At 53.4% G+C, this 19,325-nt stretch overlaps 1 protein-coding gene across 9 annotated transcripts in view; it reads right to left on the reverse strand.

Moving 5' to 3' along the window:
• TNS3 (tensin 3) overlaps positions 1 to 19,325 on the reverse strand; it is a 239,058-nt gene that overhangs the window by 108,646 nt on the left and 111,087 nt on the right. For 8 of the 9 annotated variants that reach the window (XM_036863546.1, XM_036863553.1, XM_036863547.1 and 5 more), the window contains 6 exons: positions 19,122 to 19,244; positions 15,498 to 15,562; positions 12,675 to 12,758; positions 4,388 to 4,500; positions 4,232 to 4,292; positions 3,313 to 3,388 (listed from right to left, as the gene is read on the reverse strand). In XM_036863546.1, the coding sequence (XP_036719441.1) occupies positions 3,313 to 3,388; positions 4,232 to 4,292; positions 4,388 to 4,500; positions 12,675 to 12,758; positions 15,498 to 15,562; positions 19,122 to 19,244 (522 nt within the window). Of the gene's footprint in view, positions 1 to 3,312; positions 3,389 to 4,231; positions 4,293 to 4,387; positions 4,501 to 12,674; positions 12,759 to 15,497; positions 15,563 to 16,820; positions 17,790 to 19,121; positions 19,245 to 19,325 lie in introns of those variants that run through there. The other variant, XM_036863554.1, reaches the window with a different exon arrangement.

Raw genomic sequence — 19,325 nt, forward strand, 5'->3', positions numbered from 1 at the left:
GCAGCTGGCGCTTCAGGATGCCCACTCAGCACCAAGCAGACTCACAAGTGCCCGCTGGAAATGAAACTTTTCGAGCAGGGCCTAATAATCACACCTTCGGACTTCCTGCAGAGAAGTAGCAAAGCAGGCACAGGGAAGGGCGAGTCCCATTTGGCCACTGGCTTGAAGCCACTTACCAATATACCTGAAAAGAGCCACGGGCCGAGTACACGCGGCGACAGGCGCCTTTCACGTGGCCATGGGTGCCCAGAGGCACCATCTTTCATCTGCACACCGTGCAGGCAACGGCGTCCCAAACTCCCAGGCTGGTGCCTTCCTGCTGCAGCAGGGCCGGCTTCGACAAGCGTGCCGGGGGATGGCGCCCGGCGCCCGCAGCGGCACCGGCTCGCGGACACCGCGGAGTCCAAGCGTGTCTGCCAGCGCCTCCTCCACCCACCCGCTCTCCTCCCCCGCCCCGCTTCCCAGTCCCCCAGGGCCAAACGCAACCACCCACCCCGGTCCCCTCAGAACGACCCCACCCGCCTGCTCAGACCACATCCCAGCTGAAGCTGGGTGCATGTGACGCTTACGCAGGCACCCTGCTCGCAGGCGGCGGGCTGGCTGCGGGGCCGACGTGGGCCTAGGACAGCGGTGAGGCGCGGGGGTCGCCCGGGGGGACGGGAGGTGGTGGCCACGCCCAGGCCAAGCCACAGTGGGCCCTCGGTCACACCGCGTGGCCCTCAGCCCCCGCCGGCTGCCCCAGCTCATCTCATCCGCACGAAGCCCACGTACGGTCCTCATGCGGCGGAAGGGGGCTCAAGCGTGGGCAAGACCCGTCTGAGGCCACCCAATCCCGTTAAGCCGTAGACCGGGTGGGAGCCCAGGCGTGGGACCCAAGGCCTGTCCAGCTGCACGGTGTCCCTGGTGGGCCTGCGGCTCCCAATCTAATGTGGCTCGTATGTAGCTGCAGGGCTTCCTTCCTTCCGCTCGAGACCAAGGGCTTTGCCCCCCGCATTCTCACCACTCCTCTAAGTCACAGTCCCATGAGGGTTACTCTCAAGGGGTGATTCAGGGCATTTTCAGGACACAGAAAAGAGCTTTGCTAACATCACGTTTCCCAAAAGAAAACGGCAAAATCCAAGCCCTGCACAATCTGGCTTCAACCTCCCAGGACAACCAATTCCCACAAGGGCATCCTCAAGGCCTGGGGACTGCTGCACCCCCCGCCCAGGGCCTCGCGCCCAACCCTGAGGGCGCTTCCACCTGAACCTCCCGGCCGGCGGCCTCAGCCGGACCCACCCTGTGGCGCTCTCTGCATCCCCCTGCTGCGAGACGCCCACTTCCCCCGCCACGCTCCTTCAGGACAAAGATGTCCCTCCGTCCCTCCCTTCCTTCCTGTGCTGGGGCCCAACTCAGACGTTCAGAAAGCTCAAAACATTCAAAACGGGACCTCTGGGCAAATAAATTGATAGTACAAAAGGAAGGAGGGAGGGAAGAGACAGTGGGAGGGAGGCAAGGAGGAAGAGGGAAGGATGGAGGAAGGAGGAGGTAGGGGGAGCAGGGAGACGGGACAGATGCGGTGACTCACCACCGTGGGCCTCTGGACTGGCAACTTCCTGCTGCCTCGGGAAGACCCTGCGGCCACCAGCCCACAGTCAGGTGCTCTTTCTTGGAGGGGGAGCCCCTCCCTCGGGTCATCACAAAGGGACTCGGCCAACTACTCATCAGGACCCCAGGGAGCACCCAGCCTGGCAATGCCCACTCCAAGCCCTCTCCCAGGCCAGGGGCAATGCCCAGCTGGGCGCACGTCCCAACAGCACCTCCGCCCTCTCTCAGCCGCTCTGGGTCTCTTGGCCTCTCTTTTCAAGACGGAATACTAGACCCAGAGGACAGAGCTGGTGAGCAGACAAGAGCCACAGCCAGGTAAAAGCCCTGGTTGGTGCCCGGCACACAGCAGGCGCCCAATAAGTGCTCAGCCCTTTGCCCAACAACCCCGGGAGGTCCAAGGAGACTCGGCCAGGGCTGCACGCTGGGTAGAGAAGCACAAGAGTAGGGGAATCCCTCCCCTGCCCCGTCCCTCCCCTCCCTCCTAACCACAGAGATGAGGCCACGAGCTGCTGTGCAGAGCCAGGAAGGAGAACCCAGCCCCAAGGCCTCCTTCCTCGGGGCAGTGCCGCACCGTGGCTGGGAAAACAGGCTCGTGGAAACCTAGCAACCACCCTGCACCTCGGCCTTCCCACCTATGAAACGGGATACCGGCTCTTCCATCTCAAGGTCGCGGGGAGGGTGGAACACCATGATTGTCAAGCGCTCAACGTGGTGACTTGGAAACAGAGCCGTTTTGCTGCTGGTCTGCTTTTTATTCCCCCTCATGCACCTTCTGGGCCTGCAGACCCCTCTCTGGACACAGACCCCTGAGGCCTGGAAGTGGAAGGGGCGCCCCCTGGGGAGCCCGCAAAGGGGGCATCAGCTGTGAATGTGCCCAGGATCTTTACCTTTGTGAACCTCACTGACTTGAGCTTCATGAGAACGCAGGATGGGGCAAGGTGGGAGTTCACCAACCACGAAGAAAGGGTGGAAACCCCAAAATATTAGGAAAAGTTAACGAGACTCCTCAAAAACTCTGGATGAGCCACTTAAAATAAATAAACAGCCAACTTGTGAACCATCGTATCTTCTTGTCACAGGGTGTCCTCCTGGGCCTCAAACAGATTACAGGAGAGCTATTCTATGCCTGCGGGAAGCCCACACGTGCCTTAAAGGTTTTCCTTATTTCAGACAAATTTCTCTTATTTTAGATGCATGCATTTTTGTATATTCAAGATAGATAAAAGGCAAAGGTGGAACAGGGCAGGGTGCTGCTTCTGCCCCAAGAAGCAGCACCCCAAGAATCAAAACTATCTGGAGAAATCACTGTTTCAGTCATAAACCAAGCTGCAGTACACTAGCTGTATCTCCCACCTAGGCCACTAACGATAAATAAACATTTTATGTCTGTGCCTACCCCTGGAAGGCCTAGGTCATGTTAAGACTGCACATTGTGGTCAGGTAACTGGAGCCCTGGGAAGCGCAGTGGCTGAGTTACGACTTTAATTTCAAGGGTGCACACAGCAAGCGGCTCTACCAATTTGTTCTGTTCCTTTTACTAAAATAGGTTTACTCAGAAAATTAACCATCTGCCTTAAGGTAAAGGCTGCTTTCCATTCTTCCCGCAGGTTTTCTCAGGGCAGGGGTAGGGTGGGAGGTGGGTTTCATGTTCTTGCTTTAAGATGAACTTGTTTTTACCTTTCCAGGTGTGATTACTGGCAGCAGGGGCAAGGCCGCGACACTCACCATGATGTCCCCTTTCAGAAGCTGGGCTGGCTCTATGGCGATATAGATCCTGCTTTGGTTCTCTGGGCCGACGTTGCTTTGGAATAAATGAGAAGGTACATCATTAGGCGATTTCATGATTTAATGGAAAGAATACATTCTGAGAAAAGCAACCCCACAACTGAAATTAGACGAAATATCCTGCTTGGCCCAGGAATCCAATTCCTCAGACTCTCTCCTATGAAAATGAGTCCAAAGAACGTATGAAAAAGCAGCAGGGCCAGGCAGGGTCCTGACAGCAACGTCACAGCCAGTGCCCGCCGGCCCACCCCAGGCCCGTGCACAGTGCAGCACGCAGCGTAGGGTACTGGCGTGCTGGTGCCAGCAGCCTCTGTGGTAAGCAGAGGGTGAGGCTGCCCAAAGCGTCACCGGTGCCTGGGTCCAACAGGAGTCCGGACACGTGATAACAGTTCATTCTGAGTGATGACACGATGCTAAGAACATTTTTTACCTTTATTCATTTTCCATTGATGTGCATAAAACGCCTCTCCAAACAAAAAAAGCAAAGCAAATAAGTCTAGAATTAGTACATAGTCTGGAAATGTCTGCCTGACCTTTGTCTAAACTGCAAAGGGGAGAGAAAGGGAGACCACCGTGGCCCTGTCCCAAGACCCCGATGTGTCTACTTCCACACGGTGTGCGGGGCCCTCTCCTTCCCCCAGGTCCCAGCGTCCACGTCCCTTCACAGAGCCGACTGTGTGACCGCAGCGAGACACCTGCTGGGCAGGATGACGGGGGCACTGCACCCACGGCTCCCCTTCTGAGCCCTGCCCTTAGCTCACCTGGCTTCCCCCCCTCACCCCTCCAGAGGGAGAGGCAGCCGGGAGCGGGCCCCTCCCCCCGGGCCCTCCGGAGGCCCCCAGGAAGCAGCCACACTTACTAGATCCCCGACGTGTACATAGGCTGCATGGCTTGGTAGAGCTTGAGAAAGGGCCGGCACGCTGAAAGACACGCAGAATCGGCTATCAACACGCGGAACTGAGGGCCAGCGCCAGGCGGCACGTCTCGAGACCCTCAGCCCGTGGGAGACACTCACCTCCGCCAGAGTCGAAGTTGGGGGTCCCGTGCAGGATGACGAAGTGCAGGAACAGGGGCGAGGCGTTCATCTTCACCGTTCCCGACAGGAGCCCGCTGAGGAAGTGCACGTACCTGCGAAGGGCAGGCAGCTCAGGGCTCCTGCACACACAGCTCCCGAGCCCAGGTGGGGCTGGAGGGAAACGAGGAAACCCGCCTGCTCTTCCGGGGGCTCTGGGAGAGAGCCCATCCTAACCGCTCGCAGCGAGGAGGGTGTACGCACCCCAGGCCTTGGCCCAGGCCCTGCAGAGCACGGCCGAGGCCACAGCCCGCCGGGCACCTCTGGGCCTTCCACGCTGACGTGGCCAATGGCCTGGAAGCACAACCAAGGGTGCTTCCTGAGCGCGAGCCCTCACACGCGGCGCCTCTTGCCCTGCACCCCGAGTGCAGGTGGCATCGCCTCTGTCCATGGAACCCGCAGCCAGGCAGGGCTAGGCCACGGGGCTGTCACGGTCTCCCCGCGGAGAACGGGAACGCAAGAGACCTGCCGTCCCATGAGCACGCTCTCTGAACCAAACCACACCTCTGAAGGCATGAAGGCCACTCGGCTTCACTCTCGTCCTACCCACCCCACCTCCTGCTCATACTAGGAAGCCTAGTGGGAGGCTGGAGTCCACACCCACAGCCCACAGGGAGCCTTCGGATGCCGCATCTCACTGTGAGAGCCGCCCCTGCCATAAAGGGCACGAGCCCCCCTGAGCTGCACTGCCCTCCCGTCTTCTGGCTTCTCTGCGCCCTCCCTCCTCAAGGCCCATCTCAGCGGCAGAGTGTACGTCTGCCGTGTGCCGGGAGGCCTGCCTTCTCTCTGAATACCACACACAGCCTTGCGTGCCATGCCGACGGCCCCGCGCCCTGCGAGGGTGCTTGGCGGCCTAGAGAGAAGATTCTACGCTGGAAGCGTTGCCTCACTGGTTCCTCCCGGGGCACCAGGTGGCAGCTGCGACCCCGAGCGGGCACAGACCTGCCAAGCTCTCAGATGCTGTCTGGCCTCGGCCGCGCCCGCCACCCGGAGTGTGAGACTCCGGAGCAGAGCCAAACCCTACGACCTCCGACATCTCCGTGCATCGCTAATGACCACACAGAGGCACGCAGGCGCGGGAGGGAAGCATTCCCTGAATCACCAGGCTGTGCGGCCGGCACAGGGTCCCCCATACCCTCCAGCCAGCCCGCCACAGTCCACTCCCCTAGGAGGACCAGGGACCGCCCCCTCCTCCCTAGGACTGAACGCTAGTCAGGCTCAGCCCGCTTAGGTTAAAAAAATTCCGGTTTTCTCTCTCTGGCTTATTTCACTCAGCATAATGTCCCCAAGGTCCATCCATGCTGTCACAAATGGCAGAATTTCATTATATTTTATGGCTGAGTAATACTCCACTGTGTGTGTGTGTATGTACAAACACACACACGCACACACATACACACACATATTTTCTTTATCCATTCATCCACTGAGGGACACTTGAGTTGTTTCCGTATCTTGGCTATTGTGAATAAGGCTACAATAAACATAGGAGTACAGATATCTCTTCAAGAGCCTGTTATCATTTCCTTCGGATATATACCCAGAAGTGGAATTGCTGGTTCGTGTGGTAGTTCTATTTTTAATGTTTTAAGGAACCTCCGTACTGTTTTCCCTAGTTGCTGCACCAATTTACATTCTCACCAAGAGTGCACAAAGGCTCTCTTTTCTCCATGTTCTCGTAACCACTTGTTTTTTCTTGTCTTTTTGATGACTGTCATTCTAACAGGTGTGAGGTGATATCTCCTTGTGGTATGATATCACTCATAATATATGGAATCTAAAAAAGCCAAACATATAGAAACAGAGAGTAAAATGGTGGTTACCAGGGGCTGGGGGCTTTGGGGACAGGACAGAATTTTTAAAGGGTACAAATTTGCAATAAGTAGTAAATATGCCCTAGAGATACAATGCACAGTGTAGTATTGTATTATAATTATCAAACTTGCTAAGAGATAGAACTTAGTTATTCCAACCACTAAAAAGAAATGATTATTATTGTAACGTGACAGAGGTGCTAAGTACGGTTACAATGGCAATCGTATTACAATACGTGAATGTAACAAATTAACCTCGTAAGCCTTAAATTTACACAATGTCATTTGTCAAAAACACCTAAATTTTAAAAAATATCTAATTTACACCAGCCATTCAGATGCAGTCCATTATCTCAAGCAGCTGAATTTGCATACAAAGGAAACTGAACAAGAGAAAATTTCCAGTAAATTTTAAAACCCAAGTTTTAAAAACTCTACTTGAAATCTATCCTTTTAGAAAAAAATGTTAGAAAAGAACATTCACTTCAGCTTAGGGGCCTCTCCGGGTCTTTCCATTTTCCTGGTGGCAAAACGCTCTTCCCTTTCAGAAGAGGACAAAACCTCACCCAAGTCACAGAGGCCAGATGCAAGCCCTGGAGGGCCTGGGAGGCCACGTGGCCGGGCCGTGGCTGCAGGAGCCTGGCCACCAGATGGCTCCACGTGCCTTCCCATTTGATCTTCTATCTCGACAGCAGACGTGCAGACACGGGAATATTCAGGTGACCCGTCCAGCTACTTTTTATCACCTAAGTGCCCGCGCTGCAGACTTCTGGGTCCTCCGGCCATCCCCCCGCCCCCGGCTCATGAGCACAGGAAAAGGGATCACGGACGTTGAGCTGGGGCCATGAGTCGCCACCTGCTCTGGACAGCAGTCTCCCCTCCTCCAGCGCTGGTCACCAGACAACCCGCTTCCTCGGCCTTGTCTGGGGCCCGGCTGGCGTGTTTACCCTGTGGGCGCCTGGCCACTCGCTCCTTCTACACTGACCTCTCTGGGCAAGGTGACCCTTCACTCTCCGGACATCCAAGGGACCCACGAGCACACAGACCAGGCATCACGGAGGGGGGTGAGGGTCAGTTTCCATTTTACATTTTGATGCAAACGTGGGGGGTCCTCCCCTTGCACTGACACAGCCTGGCCGGCGCTGTTGCCCAGCAGCCAGAGGGAGTACGAGAAGGCGCTTCTTTCAGGTGGAGTGTCAGCATGACCACAGAAGAATGCTGATTCCCTGCAAGCTCCCAAAGAAGGAGCCAGAAGACAAGGGCCAGCCCTCACACGGGTTTAGGGACAGAAGGGAGGGAGTGACCAGTCCTCTGCCTGGGACCGGGACATGGACGCCTGCCCTCCTGACCAGTCCATCGTGTAACCAGTGCAAAAAAGCCCTTCTCATCTGCCCTTTAGAGAAATCTGCTTTATATGGAGTCACATTTTAGGTGAATCAAAGACGTAAAATGTTATTATAAAATGCAACTTACTTCTTCCTTCACATGCTTCCTTAAGAAGGAAAAAATATAAAATTGTTTTATATTTCACGGTATTTTCTATTAGTGAAGTGCTACTTGCCAGCAATTATACTGCCTAACTTTGTGGAGCTAAAGTCATTTTGGGTGCTTGTTCATAGGATGCAATACAAGTGTAATTTCTGAGTCCAAGTTCTGGATTTTGTGATACTGCGAAAGTTTACCATAAGGCTTGTTAGCGGCATGACTGAGATCAGAACAGCCTTTAAAGAAAACCTCACGCCAATCCCATCACCCCACCATCCACCTCCTAAGAGAGGGACAGGTGACAAGGGTCATATATGTACTTATTTTTGTAAAGCATATGGACAGAGTGGAGACAGCACCCTTGTCCCTTCCTTCCAGCTGTGATGAGTACAGTTCTGTGGCTGATGGTGGACGTAAATGAGCTGGACGTAAGCCTGGGGGCGCCTCACCTGTGACCCCAGCCCACCACCAAGAACCCAGGCAGGTCAGCATGGCCACCGGGGACAGTACAGGCCCCTTGCTCATCTCCAGGGCTTTCCTCCAGGGCCTGCAGGCAACTACCGGCAAATCCGAAACTCCAGACGCACAGCTGAGCAGCCGTCGGCCCTGGCTCCCCCAGTGACTGTGGCCTCAGCCCAGGGGGCACTCCTGGCCCCCTGGGGGCTCATGGCAGCGGGTGAGGGGACACTCAATGCCATAAACTAAGCCTATCTCCTCTCTATGCACCACCAATGAGTGCGTGTGATGGGGGAGGAGTAAAGGAAACCTTTGTGCGGGAAAACAAATTTTTCATGAATTTTTCATTGGCGTGGCCTCATCCTGCTGTTCCCAGAACACTTTCACACCCTTATCGGTCCCTCTGACAAGCAGGCTAGAACCTCTGCTGTAGGCCACCTGAGCATGACCTGGAAAAGAGAACGTTGTTCTTAAGTCCCAGAGACATCACATACAAAACGCCCGATAAAAACAACAAAGTTCACAGCAAATATAAGCGGTAATTGCTGCTGCAGTCAGCAGTGGAGCTAGCCAACACCTGCACCGCGGGAGAGAGAGGACAGGTAAACAGGGCACGTGTCGCAGGAAACTACCTGGAGAGCCACCATCACTCCCAAAGAAAAACATTCAGGCCACGGCTGAAAATAAGAGGGAATAAAAGCAAAGGCAAGGATTTCACAATTAGTTCCTCCCGAAAATTGTGGAAAGGATGGATTTCAACTCTGTCTATGTGATATTCACCCACAGCACTGAAGGCAGGTGTGTATGAATGAACGGACAGGGTGTCAGATGGCCTCTCAAAGCCCATCCCAGCGTCTTACCCAAAACAGAAAGTCCTCCCTGGTCAGCGCAGCTCCCACAGCCACACACGTCAGACAGCTCACCTGTCTCCCAGCTGCGCTCTTCTTTCTTTTCAGGGAAATAACTCCCTGGGGGAGAGGTTTTCCCCACTTCGTCTCAGCTAGCAAGTACGATTAAGAAACCAAGCTTGCAGCTGGCAGGGCACTAACAGAAGGGCACACACTTCCTTCAAGTTCCAAAGCAGCTTGAAATTTGCAGTTGTTCATTGCATTATTTATAACCTCTTTCCAAAGCAGAAACTTACATGGGAGTTTCCCTAAGTCGTCCTAAATATGTGAATTGTAGTTGACATAAGCTTAAATATCCCTGAAAACAAGTGTGAAATGATACTTTTGTAAGCAGAAGGAGTCACTGTGTCGGCCCATCTCTCCCTAAGGCTTCCTGGTGTCACCTCCATACACTCAGCGTGGCTACAGCTGCAAGGGAAGCACGGAAGGCGGGGAGACGTGGGCAGGGCCCCACCAGCTCTGGCCTGTGCGCCAGACCCAGGCTTGCTGGTTACCTAACGTTCCCCGGCACTTCCCCGCCCCGGCCAGGCTGGAAGGATAACACACCTCAGACCTCTTCCAGGCGACCCCCCGAGGGATGGTCCCGCTCCTCGAGCCCGCCCTGCAAGCCGGGGCAGGAGGACACGCGGAGTGGCCAAGGCACGAGGCACAGGGAGCCTGCTGGCGTCAGCGGCCGCACTCCCTAAAACACACATCCTCGGAGAAAGGATCTGCACATCTGCTTCTCTTGGCAGCTTTCTTGCTTCGAGTTCAAGGTTCTTTCAGACACTCAAGGCATCGTGTCAAAAACTACAGAAATATCAAAACCCAAATAATGCTGTAATGTTGGGGAACTTTCCAGCTATTAGAAACACCCAGGAATCCAATCCTGGTGTCTGCATGCCCAGACTTTTGGCCTCCCCTTCCCTCTACCTCATGGGACACAGGAATGACCCCCGCCCAGGACCTCCCCGGGCTCCTTTCTTCCTCACACCCTCAGGAGAGGTTTGCTGTCCCAAAGAAAAAGCCGGTTACCTGTCGTTTTCCCCACTAACCTCAAAGTGATGGGACCCGCTTGTCCCAACTCCTTCACGGAAGGAAAGGAAAAGCGGAGAAGGAAAGGAGGTCAGAATTTCATCATTTAACTCATCACTTCCATGATGCTGACGATAACTAATGCTGTAGGAGGATTTTCTTCAACTACTTATCAAAGCGAAAGGGCCTCCAAGTTAACGGGGGCCTCTCTGACACAGCAGGTCCATCAGCCCTGCAGGAGGTTACCCCGGGGCCTCCACAAGCTGCCCCTGGGGTTTGCTCAAGGCGACACGTGCAGGGAGAGAGAAGGGCTCTTGCCCGAGGAATTCTGCTGGAAGCAAGCAACCTCCAGTGGGCCATTGCTGGCCAGGCTGCTGCAGGCCAATGGCTCGGTGGCTTTTAGGAGTGAGGCACAAAGTGACAGAGAATTTGCCGCCTGTCAAATGGACCTCCTGCCTCTCGAGCTCTTAAACCCAGTATTAATTAAGTGAAGGGCGGAGGAAGCTTACTGCTGAGGCTCTAAACTTCTTGGACCACAAACCCAAGCTCTCACCACAAGACGGATTTTAAAATGGTTTCTTAAGTTCAGTCCTAAAACAGCCTGCAACGCTCCCCCTGTGGGCGTTTGGGACCACGGCGATGGGTCCCATCACCACTGAGCCTCTCCCCACAAATGCGGTCATCACACATCCTCCGGGTCTCAAATATTCCTCCAGAGGGACTTATCCATTCACTCAGTTGTTCACCCGCTTCATTACGAGGTGGCGAGCATCTTCCGATGCAGGCGCTGGGCGGGCTGGCATTCCCCTAATCTGTGGGTGCAGGGAGATTAGCCTCAGAATGCAAAATTTAACCCATGCCACCCTCATAAAATGTAAGTACTACAGCTTCTGTCGTTCAGTGATGCAGGAGAACCATGGGCACGTTAAAGTGAGATGTTTCCCTTTTTCCACACTCCTTCAATGGTATTAAAAAGCTGCAGTAGGTAGTAAGAAGAAAATGAGGCAAATATCCTTCCCCAGTGCGTGCTGAGTTTGGGGGTGGGTAACCCCCTGTTCACCCTCACGTCTCACACGGGGGTTCACATGAATGTAACCATTCTGGAAACTGCTCAACCAAGAAATGACACTTAATGGTTCGAAATAGATCAAAGGGCTGTTTAACTGGAATACTAATAAAATGCTGGTTTTTCCCAGGCAGCTCACATGCCCTTTGGGACCCTTGCTCAGAGCAGGGCACGGCCAGGCTCTGACCCGCGGGTCCTACATCCACCAGACACTCTGGTCTGAACACAAACAGACCCAGCCATGGGAAACACCCAGGACAAAGCAGGAGGTGCCTCTTGGTGGTCCCTGAAACCCCTTTCCCAAGTGGAAATACTGAGACTCGGCTCTTGACCAAAATATACCTGTGACCTGCCTCCTGGAACCTTCAGTCCCCACAAGACCGCTGGTCCAGCCCCCTGGCACTGGGGGAAAAGATGCGACAATGCAGGAAAACCATCTCGGCAATTGCCCGGACAATTCTTGCGCAAATGCCCTGCCATTTGCTTTAAAATAAAAACGCAGTGTTCTTGGCTCCCTGCCCCCATCTGCAGAAGAAGTGGGTCTGGAAGGCACGTGGCTGCTGGCTCTTCTCAGGCCACGCACCTGACCCTCCTCTGGTCCTTCTCCACCTGGGCCTGGTGACAGCGTGGATTCACCCGGGAGCAGGCAGCAGAGGAAGTCTGCTCCCCAGGGTCCCTCTGCAGCATCTGCCAGGGGCCACGCCGAGCAGGGGAGAAGGGGAGGTGGGCCAGGGGAGGTCGAGGAGAGAGAAGACTCCCGGGCCTTTGAAGCTGGCCAACAACAAACCTGTGTGTGTCGACAGCTTTATCGGACATAAGCTGCTTTCACTCGCTTCCTACTGCCCACAGACCCTCTGTTACAGTGGCCGTGACAGAGACCACGTGACCTGCAAAGCCCGGAACATCCGCCATCCAGAGACAGTGCACAGACCCCGGACCAGGAGACAGAAACCAGTCCCAATACAGTAATGGCACCAACACCAGCAGAGAGCTCGGAAGACCCGATGCTGAGCGTGTGGGGAGGAGCCCTGCGTCCACGCCGGAGCCAGCCAGGGGCCCCCCGGCACCCACACGCAGGGTGGCTCATCCTTCACCACTGGACACCGACAATCCCTGCCCTCCTAATCTTGGCTGGTCCGGGGAGGTGCGTCTTCCGTCCCTACATTTTTTTTTTTTTTTTAATTGGAGTATAGCTGCTTTACAATGTTGTGTTGGTTTCTGCTGTACAACGACGTGAATCGGCTACATGTATACATATATCCCCTCCCTCTTGGACCTCCCCCCCCGATCCCACCCATCCAGGTCACCACAGAGCACCCAGCTGAGCTCCCTGCGCTATACAGCAGGTTCCCACTAGCTCTCTGTTTTACACATGGTCGTGTATTTATGTCAGTCCCAATCTCCCAATTCATCCCATCCCCACACACACGCTTTTAAATGTAAAATCTCATTCACTTTTTCGCTCTGGCTCTGGGACAGATACATACCGTTTCTGGGACGGCTGCATTAAAGCTGAGAGTTTATCATCATAAAATTTCTTCATTGCAAATCTGTCGAGGGCTTGGTCAGCACTGGGGAAGCAGAGAGAGAGAGAGAGAGGGCACATGCTTTAACTCCATGGCCACCGTAGGGGGCCGGGTTGGGGGGAGTGACGTGAGACAGGCCCTGAGGCTGTTCTGAGTGGCTGGCACCCACTAAGAGCTCCATTTTGCTACAGCCCCTCCCCGAGCATATCCACTTTAGCATCTCTTCTAGGGCCTCACCTCCCCCAGGAAGACGTTCAGGGCCAAGTGGAAGCCAGGCTTGCAGGGTCTGGAGTCCCCCCTGAAACAGCAGCACCCGATCCTAGGATGTGGCACTTTCTGTGCAGCATGTACGGCAGGTGGGAGAGTCACCTGCCTGCCGTGTCTCACCTGTGGGCACAGGCCCGCTGTCCTCACTACCTAAATAACCATCTAAAATAATAACACCGTCTAAATAAGGGGCTGGGCTGGCAGGGGTGCGCAAAAGCAAGGGTCACTTAAGCACTGAATATTTAACATACAGAGCACAGAAGTTTTTCAGAGTAAAAAGTATAGTTACATATTCACCTATACATTTTATTTTTTTATTTTTATTTTTTTTAAGTCTTTATTGAATTTGTTACAATATTGCTTCTGTTTTTTGTTTTGGTTCTTTGGCTGTGAGGCATGTGGGATCTTAGCTCCCGGACCAGGGATCAAACCCACACCCCCCTGCATTGGATGGCGAAGTCTTAACCACTGGACCGCCAGGGAAGTCCCTCACCTATACATTTAAAAGTATTCCTTTTTCTGGAATTCACTTGTTTTATTAAATGCTGATGATGCATTTTGGTCAAGGTTTATGTTCAGCATTAATATTGTTATCAGTATTCATAATATTAGCACCAACTCCATGTTTATGAACTCTTATCTTTCTGGTGCTGGTACCAGAATGTTCTTCCTACTTTACTTTGTGACTTGAAGTGTCTGCTTTGATCTGGACACAGTTTGTGACAAAGGCCTTAAAAACGTCTGCTCCCTATGATTACTTCTGAGAACAGTATCTAAGGGGAAAATAGTAGAAATGATGGAAGATGTATTGAGGAGAATTTGTTATCACGGCATGCTTTAGCGTACCAGATCATTAGACGGAAGCAACTGAAATTCTAAAGAAAAACTGCAAACAACCTGGATAGGCAAAATTGGTAAATGCTAAAATACATAATATTCTATTCATCGAGTGGCGAACTACTGCGGCCACTAAAATGATGTCAGGGGAGGCGTTTAGGAAAGAGTGTTAATTTAGGAAAGCAGGTTACAAAAGTCCAGGTGAGGTCACTTCATTTTAGTGAGGAGCATTTACTACTGTTACTCCTACTAGTACCAGCAGCATTAACAGCAGCTAATACCAGCGCCGATGCTGTTCCAACTGTCTTACACGAAACGACACATTGATTGTCACAAAACCCTGTGAGGCACAGCCATCATCCCCACTTCCCAGGTGAGGACCTTGAGGCTTAGAGCCTTTCATGTGAATTGCCTGACACGTGCAGATGAGACACACTTCGATTATTCAGAAAAAGTGGTGCGTTTAGAGAGAGTGTCATTGATAAGCCTTAAGTGAATAAAGCTTAGCCTCCATGCTTTCCAAAGATGCCGGGACTGCCCGTGGAGCGTGGAACTCTGGTTCCAGACAGAGCTGCGCTGTTGTGAGCAGGTGAAATCTGCTCTCTGACCAAATGTCTTTGGCTTAGCAGAGGGATGTGACGTGACCAGGAATCTCAATTTGTCTGGCACACACACAAGTACTTATTATCACCAAGAAAGGATCTAATTTTTGCTCTGGGGTTGGGTTTCCTGCCTGGCAGGCAACGGGCTCCCCAATTTGTTTCCAGAGAAAACATTTGGAAAGTCAAATTTCACTCCTTAACGCTAGAAAGGAAAGGGTTTATCGGCTAATATGAATAGGCTTATATTTCCTCAGAATGGAGTAGTTCATGCTTCACAAAGTGGCCATTGAACAGAGAGAGCCAACGCAGATGCAAAACCCATAAAGAATGGTATTTCTGAACTGGGTCTCAGTGTGAGTGGAGACGTGTGTTCGGAAAGGGCATCTGGGTCCACCAGCACGGCCAGCGCCAGGAGGGCTGGCACGCGGCCACTGCCTCACTCACTGGTCTCGCGGTGCCTGTCGTCCCCAGTGGACGGGACCGGCCTCCTGCTGGCGGCACCCACTCGCCCACGGCAGCACCTCCTGAGAACCGGGCCAGACCAGGCTTCCCGCTCACGGGCCATGAGATCATGAGCAAGCTGCCTAAGTCCACCAAGCCTCAGTTTCCTCATCTGTGAAGTGGGAGCAATGACCGCACGCTCCTAGATTACCTGGGAGGATTGAGCAAGAAAAAGGAAACACGCAAAGTGCTTCCCAGAGGTCCACTGCATACAAACGTGGCAGCCACGCATGCAAGCCATGGCGGCCGTGGCCATGGCCGTGTACGGAACTTGAGGCATCCAGTGAGACAGCAGAGCTCTTCTTCACTAACGGTAATGTCTGCCCCTATCGTTCTTGTCAGAGAATGACAGAGCACTCACTTTATCTTGGACGCCTCCGTGAAGTCTTCAGTGTGAATCACTGCACACCTACGAAAGCGTCTTTCTCACCAGTGTAAACCCTTAGCTGCAGCTGAGTTTCTAGGCACCAGGGACACGAGCCTCGGCCTCCAGGTCAGCTCCCAGGCTGACCGCCTCCCGCCCACCCAGCCTCAGAGCACCCCGATGCCCGCGGCAGTGAGGACGCTTCCCTCCTACCTGGCCGAGACGTTGGTGAAGTGCATGTAAGATGATATGACCACGCCGATGCGTCCCTTTCCGCCCTGCAGGAGACAAGAGCGGTCATTAGAACAGGAAAGCACTACTCGTTCATTCACAGGATGGCAAAGAGGCTGCCCCGGAGGGGAAGCCAGCGTTACCCTCCTTTGGTCCCTATTCTGGGGGACAGCAGCACCCAACTCAGCAGAGAACACACATATGGGGTGCTGATGGCAGGAGCAGGTGCTAGCCGGGACATCCGAGGACACCCCCGAGGGCAGGTCTGCACAGAGGCGGCCAGTCAGTTCCTCATTTCCCAGTGAGGCCGGAAAAAACTGTGTTGGGTGGAAGCAATTAGCGTGACTTAATCACCCAGGTGAGAGAGACCCGAACGCCCCACTCACAGGCTGAGAGGGCTTTGAGGGCTGCACACAGAGCCCGGAGAAGTCCAGAGTAGCAGGACAGCAGATCCCAGGGTGCTGCCAGCGTCACTGGCACCACCTACCCAGCCCTGCCCTGTCACACCCTGTCACACACAGGGGACCCCCGTCCGAGGCAGCGTCATAGAAAATGCATCACTCAATCCGTAACCACAGACATGCACAGCCCGGACAAGGCAGCCCGGCAGGACCTCGGACCAACAGTGCCAACGGGAGAAGGTGTCTGGAAGCACCGCAGCTCCGTGACAGGCCACCTCAACCAGAACCGTGGACTGCCACCTTCTGAAACACACTGCCATGACCCAGAACGGTGACCGGCAAACCACAGCCCACCACCCACTTCTGCCCACCACCTGTGTCCCTATGAGTTAAGAGCCGTCTTAACATTTTTAAACAGTTGAAGAAAAATCAAAATAATAATATTCCAATGACACATGAAAATCATATGGAGTTCAAATGTCAGTGTTCATAAATAAAGTTTGATTGGGACCCAGCACGCCTGTTTGTTTAGGGGCATCAGGGGCTATTTCCACATGGCAGTGGCAGGTGGAAGTAGACTGTGGTGCCCCAAAGCCTTGAAAGTCCTGTCTGGGTCTTTCAAGAAGAGCCAGCAACCCCTGATCTAGAATCCCATGAGCCACCATGGCTGTGTCAACAACGTGCAGATCGTACGTCTGTTCCTGAAAGGGAACAATGGAGGAAATTCAGGTCCAAATCTGGTGTGTGACTGTCACCCAGGAGCGTTCTCCTCTCTGTCTCATGAACATCAAGGGCGCGCCTTACAGAAACTCAGTGCAGACACACCATCAGTCCTTCACTGCTGAACCCTGGCACCCGCAGTTGTAACTGCGCAGCTACTAGTATGGTTCTTGTATAAATTCACCTGCAGGGAGCAACAGCCCCGTCAAGTCAGGCACGCAGGGCGGCTTCACTGGCCCCATCTCCAGCGCTGCTTGTTACGTACAGACAGGAAGTCCTCAAGCACAAACAACATTCTTTAGGACTTGAACAGCTTTTGTCTGTTCTTAACAAAAATCAGAATCGCTGACTACACAAGTCGCAGCGAGTATCCCCCATCAACAGCTCAAGACTAAACCGTGTGGACGTGGGTGAAACTGTCCAGAAGAACCGCAGGCTATTTCTACTCAAAACTAGTGTGAGGGGGGACTTGGGGACAAACACCACCCTTTGTATCCAGCAGGGAGACAGGGGTCTGACAGTCTGGCCTTAGTCTGCCCTCCCCAGGCCAAGATGGTATTCCTGGCACTACTGGCAGGAAGAACACATTCTGCAGGGCTGGCAGGTTTTGGGGAAAGTCAGCAATCTCACCCCCGCAGCAACGATGATGAACTTCCCTTAATGTCAACATCTGTAAGTTCAAGTCACAAGAGGGCTTCTCTCTCATGGCATGTTTTCTAGCTCATCTCGGAAAGGGTTCATAGGCCACCAGAATTAGGGCAAGAGATAAGCAAACTGTTCCCCAAAAGTTTCAACATGTTCCAGTTTAATCCCACTAACAAGACTTTTCCCGAGAGGCAAGCGTAGTTTTAGAAGAGGGACACGTTTTAGAGAACTCTGTGAGCTAAGTTCATCACTTGTGGCCCGGATGTGGTAAATAATATTATAATTTGTTTCATTAAAAAGTGAACAACTGAAATGGAATGCGTGGTGAAGGGGGCTGCGTCTCAAGGTCCAGGGACCAGAATCCTCTGGAGACGCAGCTGGCAGCAGGTCGGGGTGCACCAGGCGGGCATTTCTCCCCAGGGTCAGGCACTGCAGCTGCTCCGGGTGGGTTAGGGACCCCTGCTTCACAGGCCTGTGAAGGGATCTCAGGCAACAATGGCCCATCAGTATTACCCTCACTGTGTCAAAATCATCAAGCCAAGCCCAATGAAAAATACAGACCTTTTTTTTAATGGACAAGAATTGTTTTGTTTTTTTAAAGTCTCTTTCTTTAAGTTTTCACCAAAACACAAATGTGGAGAGAAGCTCCTTAATATAACGCAATCCTTGAATAAAAGCTCTGGTTAACTTAATTTAGTAAGAGAACTAAAGGGACTCCCTGGCTGTCTGAGGGAAAATGTAATCGAGTTAGATGTGAGAATAAGGCATAAAAGCAGAGAGCAGCAAACGCATTGTGTGCACCCAGTGGCTCTTCCTCCGGACCAAGTGACCCTCAAATGCCCCAAGTGTGGGAGCTTTGAACATGGTCAGCCACTGTCTACCCTCCTTATTCTACAGGCAGATCTCCGTGCCCTTGCAGGAGACTCACACAGAAAGTCTGATCATTCGAAGGGAAGGTTCTTTTACACTAAGGTCCCTAACGCAAAGGGTTTTTGTGCAGCTTTTGAGTGTGAAAAATCTGAAGGAAGAAACACTTTAAGGTGGAAAAGTCTATTTTTTCGAGATGCCCTGATGGTCATAAGAATTTGGTGTAAAATATACAGAGCAGGGAGCAGTCCCCTTCTTCTGGGATGGAGACCCAGCCACTGCACTCCCCGCCCCCCCTTCTCAAAGCATTCCTCCCACACGCTGCGTGAGCTCAAGGTGTCTGGGAAAACGGATCAGATCTGAGGAATCCAGGGTAGCGCAGGAAGAGGCTACGAACAGTCCAAGGCAGTTGAGAAACTGGAGAAGTAAGAGGAGAGGTAGGTTCCGGAAGGTGGGAGGGCGGTAGGAGGAGGGAGGGGTGCAAAGCAGGTCAGGGCAGCCAGGATGGTGCGCTGCTGTGCTCACAGCCAGCCCCGGTCACCCTGCAAGGGTAGACATGTCACGTCCCCTTCGGGCTGACCTGCTTGGAAAGGACCATACGACTGCTGCAGCAGCGTCCTGCCCGCAACGTCAAGCCAATCGGCTAGCGTAACTCAGGCGGCACAGAGCCCAATGCCGTGCATCTTAATAGCCCCCTTCACTCTTTAAAAAGCGCTTCCCACGAAAAACAAAAATGCATGAAAATGAAAGGATTCGCTCCCAGGGGTCCCTAACCTTAGCTTCACCATGTGCAGCTATGCATTCAGGGACCTCTATCCTATACATTCTGAAGCCACACTCTGGGAGGCCGGATGACTCTTTCCACCCCCCCCCCCCACTTTAAATAAGTATGAAAACCTAACCACAAACCCCTAAAGAAGCTGGAAGTTAGAGTGAAAAGGTGGGCCCCCTGGGCCCCCAAGCGGGTGCTCACCCTGCAGTGAATGACGACCACGTGCTGGGGGTCGCTGTTCAGCCAGGCCTCCTGCGCCTTGCAGATGGTACACACCTTATCCAGGGGTGGCGCGTGCAGCTCTGGCCAGCCCACGTCCAGAATCTGCGGGGAGAGAGAGGAGGTTTCCTGGTGTCCATCTCCAGAAGCCCTATGAAGCCATCTCATGACGGTTTTTTTTTATTT

The sequence above is a fragment of the Balaenoptera musculus genome, chromosome 9 (assembly GCF_009873245.2).
Source record: "Balaenoptera musculus isolate JJ_BM4_2016_0621 chromosome 9, mBalMus1.pri.v3, whole genome shotgun sequence".
Taxonomy (NCBI): Eukaryota; Metazoa; Chordata; class Mammalia; order Artiodactyla; family Balaenopteridae; genus Balaenoptera; species Balaenoptera musculus.